Source organism: Ailuropoda melanoleuca, unplaced genomic scaffold (assembly GCF_002007445.2).
Source record: "Ailuropoda melanoleuca isolate Jingjing unplaced genomic scaffold, ASM200744v2 unplaced-scaffold67975, whole genome shotgun sequence".
Classification (NCBI taxonomy): domain Eukaryota; kingdom Metazoa; phylum Chordata; class Mammalia; order Carnivora; family Ursidae; genus Ailuropoda; species Ailuropoda melanoleuca.
Genome location: NW_023242697.1, coordinates 1 through 1,476, shown reverse-complemented (window position 1 = coordinate 1,476; position 1,476 = coordinate 1). Strand labels below are relative to the sequence as shown.

General features: G+C 63.9%; 1 protein-coding gene across 1 annotated transcript; it reads left to right on the top strand.

Annotated features, from left to right (window-relative positions):
* The first annotated feature begins 6 nt into the window (after positions 1 to 6).
* Positions 7 to 1,436, top strand: LOC117800311 (actin, alpha skeletal muscle-like). The gene is made up of 5 exons (XM_034652843.1): positions 7 to 100; positions 210 to 371; positions 467 to 658; positions 775 to 956; positions 1,039 to 1,436. The coding sequence occupies exons 1-5, from the start codon at positions 7 to 9 to the stop codon at positions 1,180 to 1,182; spliced, it is 774 nt and encodes a 257-aa protein (XP_034508734.1). The 3' UTR covers positions 1,183 to 1,436.
* Positions 1,437 to 1,476: the final 40 nt, after the last annotated feature.

The window sequence follows — 1,476 nt, the reverse complement described above, 5'->3', positions numbered from 1 at the left end:
GAGAAGATGACCCAGATCATGTTTGAGACCTTCAACGTGCCCGCCATGTACGTGGCCATCCAGGCCGTGCTGTCCCTCTACGCCTCCGGCCGTACCACCGGTGAGTGCGCGCGGCCCCGGCCCCAACCCCCGCTCCCGCCCGCAGCCGGCGCCGGCCGACTGGCGCCCGCTCACTCCCCGCCGTGTCCTCCGCCCTGCCCCACGCGCAGGCATCGTGCTCGACTCTGGCGACGGCGTCACCCACAACGTGCCCATCTATGAGGGCTACGCCCTGCCGCACGCCATCATGCGCCTGGACCTGGCCGGCCGCGACCTCACCGACTACCTGATGAAGATCCTCACTGAGCGTGGCTACTCCTTCGTGACCACAGGTGCGCGGCGCTCCGGGCACCCCGGGCGTGCTGGGTGGCGCGCGGGCCCCGGGGCCCTACACTGAGCGCTCCTCTCCTGCCCCTGCCCCCTACAGCTGAGCGCGAGATCGTGCGCGACATCAAAGAGAAGCTGTGCTACGTGGCCCTGGACTTCGAGAACGAGATGGCCACGGCCGCCTCCTCCTCCTCCCTGGAGAAGAGCTACGAGCTGCCCGATGGTCAGGTCATCACCATCGGTAACGAGCGCTTCCGCTGCCCGGAGACGCTCTTCCAGCCCTCCTTCATCGGTGAGTACCGCTCGCCGGCCTCCCCGGGAGCCCTGGGACCGCGCCCGTCCCCGCGCGTCCCCGCCCGTCCCCCGGGTCGCCCCCCGCCGGCTCACGCTCCTCCCTGCGGCCCCCAGGCATGGAGTCGGCGGGCATCCATGAGACCACCTACAACAGCATCATGAAGTGCGACATCGACATCAGGAAGGACCTGTACGCGAACAACGTCATGTCGGGGGGCACCACCATGTACCCCGGTATCGCTGACCGCATGCAAAAGGAGATCACGGCGCTGGCCCCCAGCACCATGAAGATTAAGGTGGGCGGCGGCCCGCGCCCCTGCCCCCGCGTGGGCTCCGGGGTGCGGGCTTCGCCCTCCTGACGCGCTCACTGTCTTGCAGATCATCGCCCCACCTGAGCGCAAGTACTCGGTGTGGATCGGCGGCTCCATCCTGGCCTCGCTGTCCACCTTCCAGCAGATGTGGATCACCAAGCAGGAGTACGACGAGGCCGGCCCATCCATCGTCCACCGCAAATGCTTCTAGACCCCATTCCACCAACAGCGCTCGAATTCTCCTCAGGACGACACATCTGCTCAGGTTGCAGGTGGCTGACCTCGAGTCACCGCGCAGCAACTTTGTCTCTAACAACTTGAGTTGCTGCCGCCGCAACCCGACGCAATGTTTATAACGTGTACATACATTAACTTATTTACCTCATTTTGTTATTTTTAAAACAAAGCCCTGTGGAAGGAAATGGAAAACTTGAAGCATTAAACTCAGCCATTCTGTCTGTTGCATACAGTGTTTGCTGTGTTTATTTGCCGGGGGTGGGAAGTG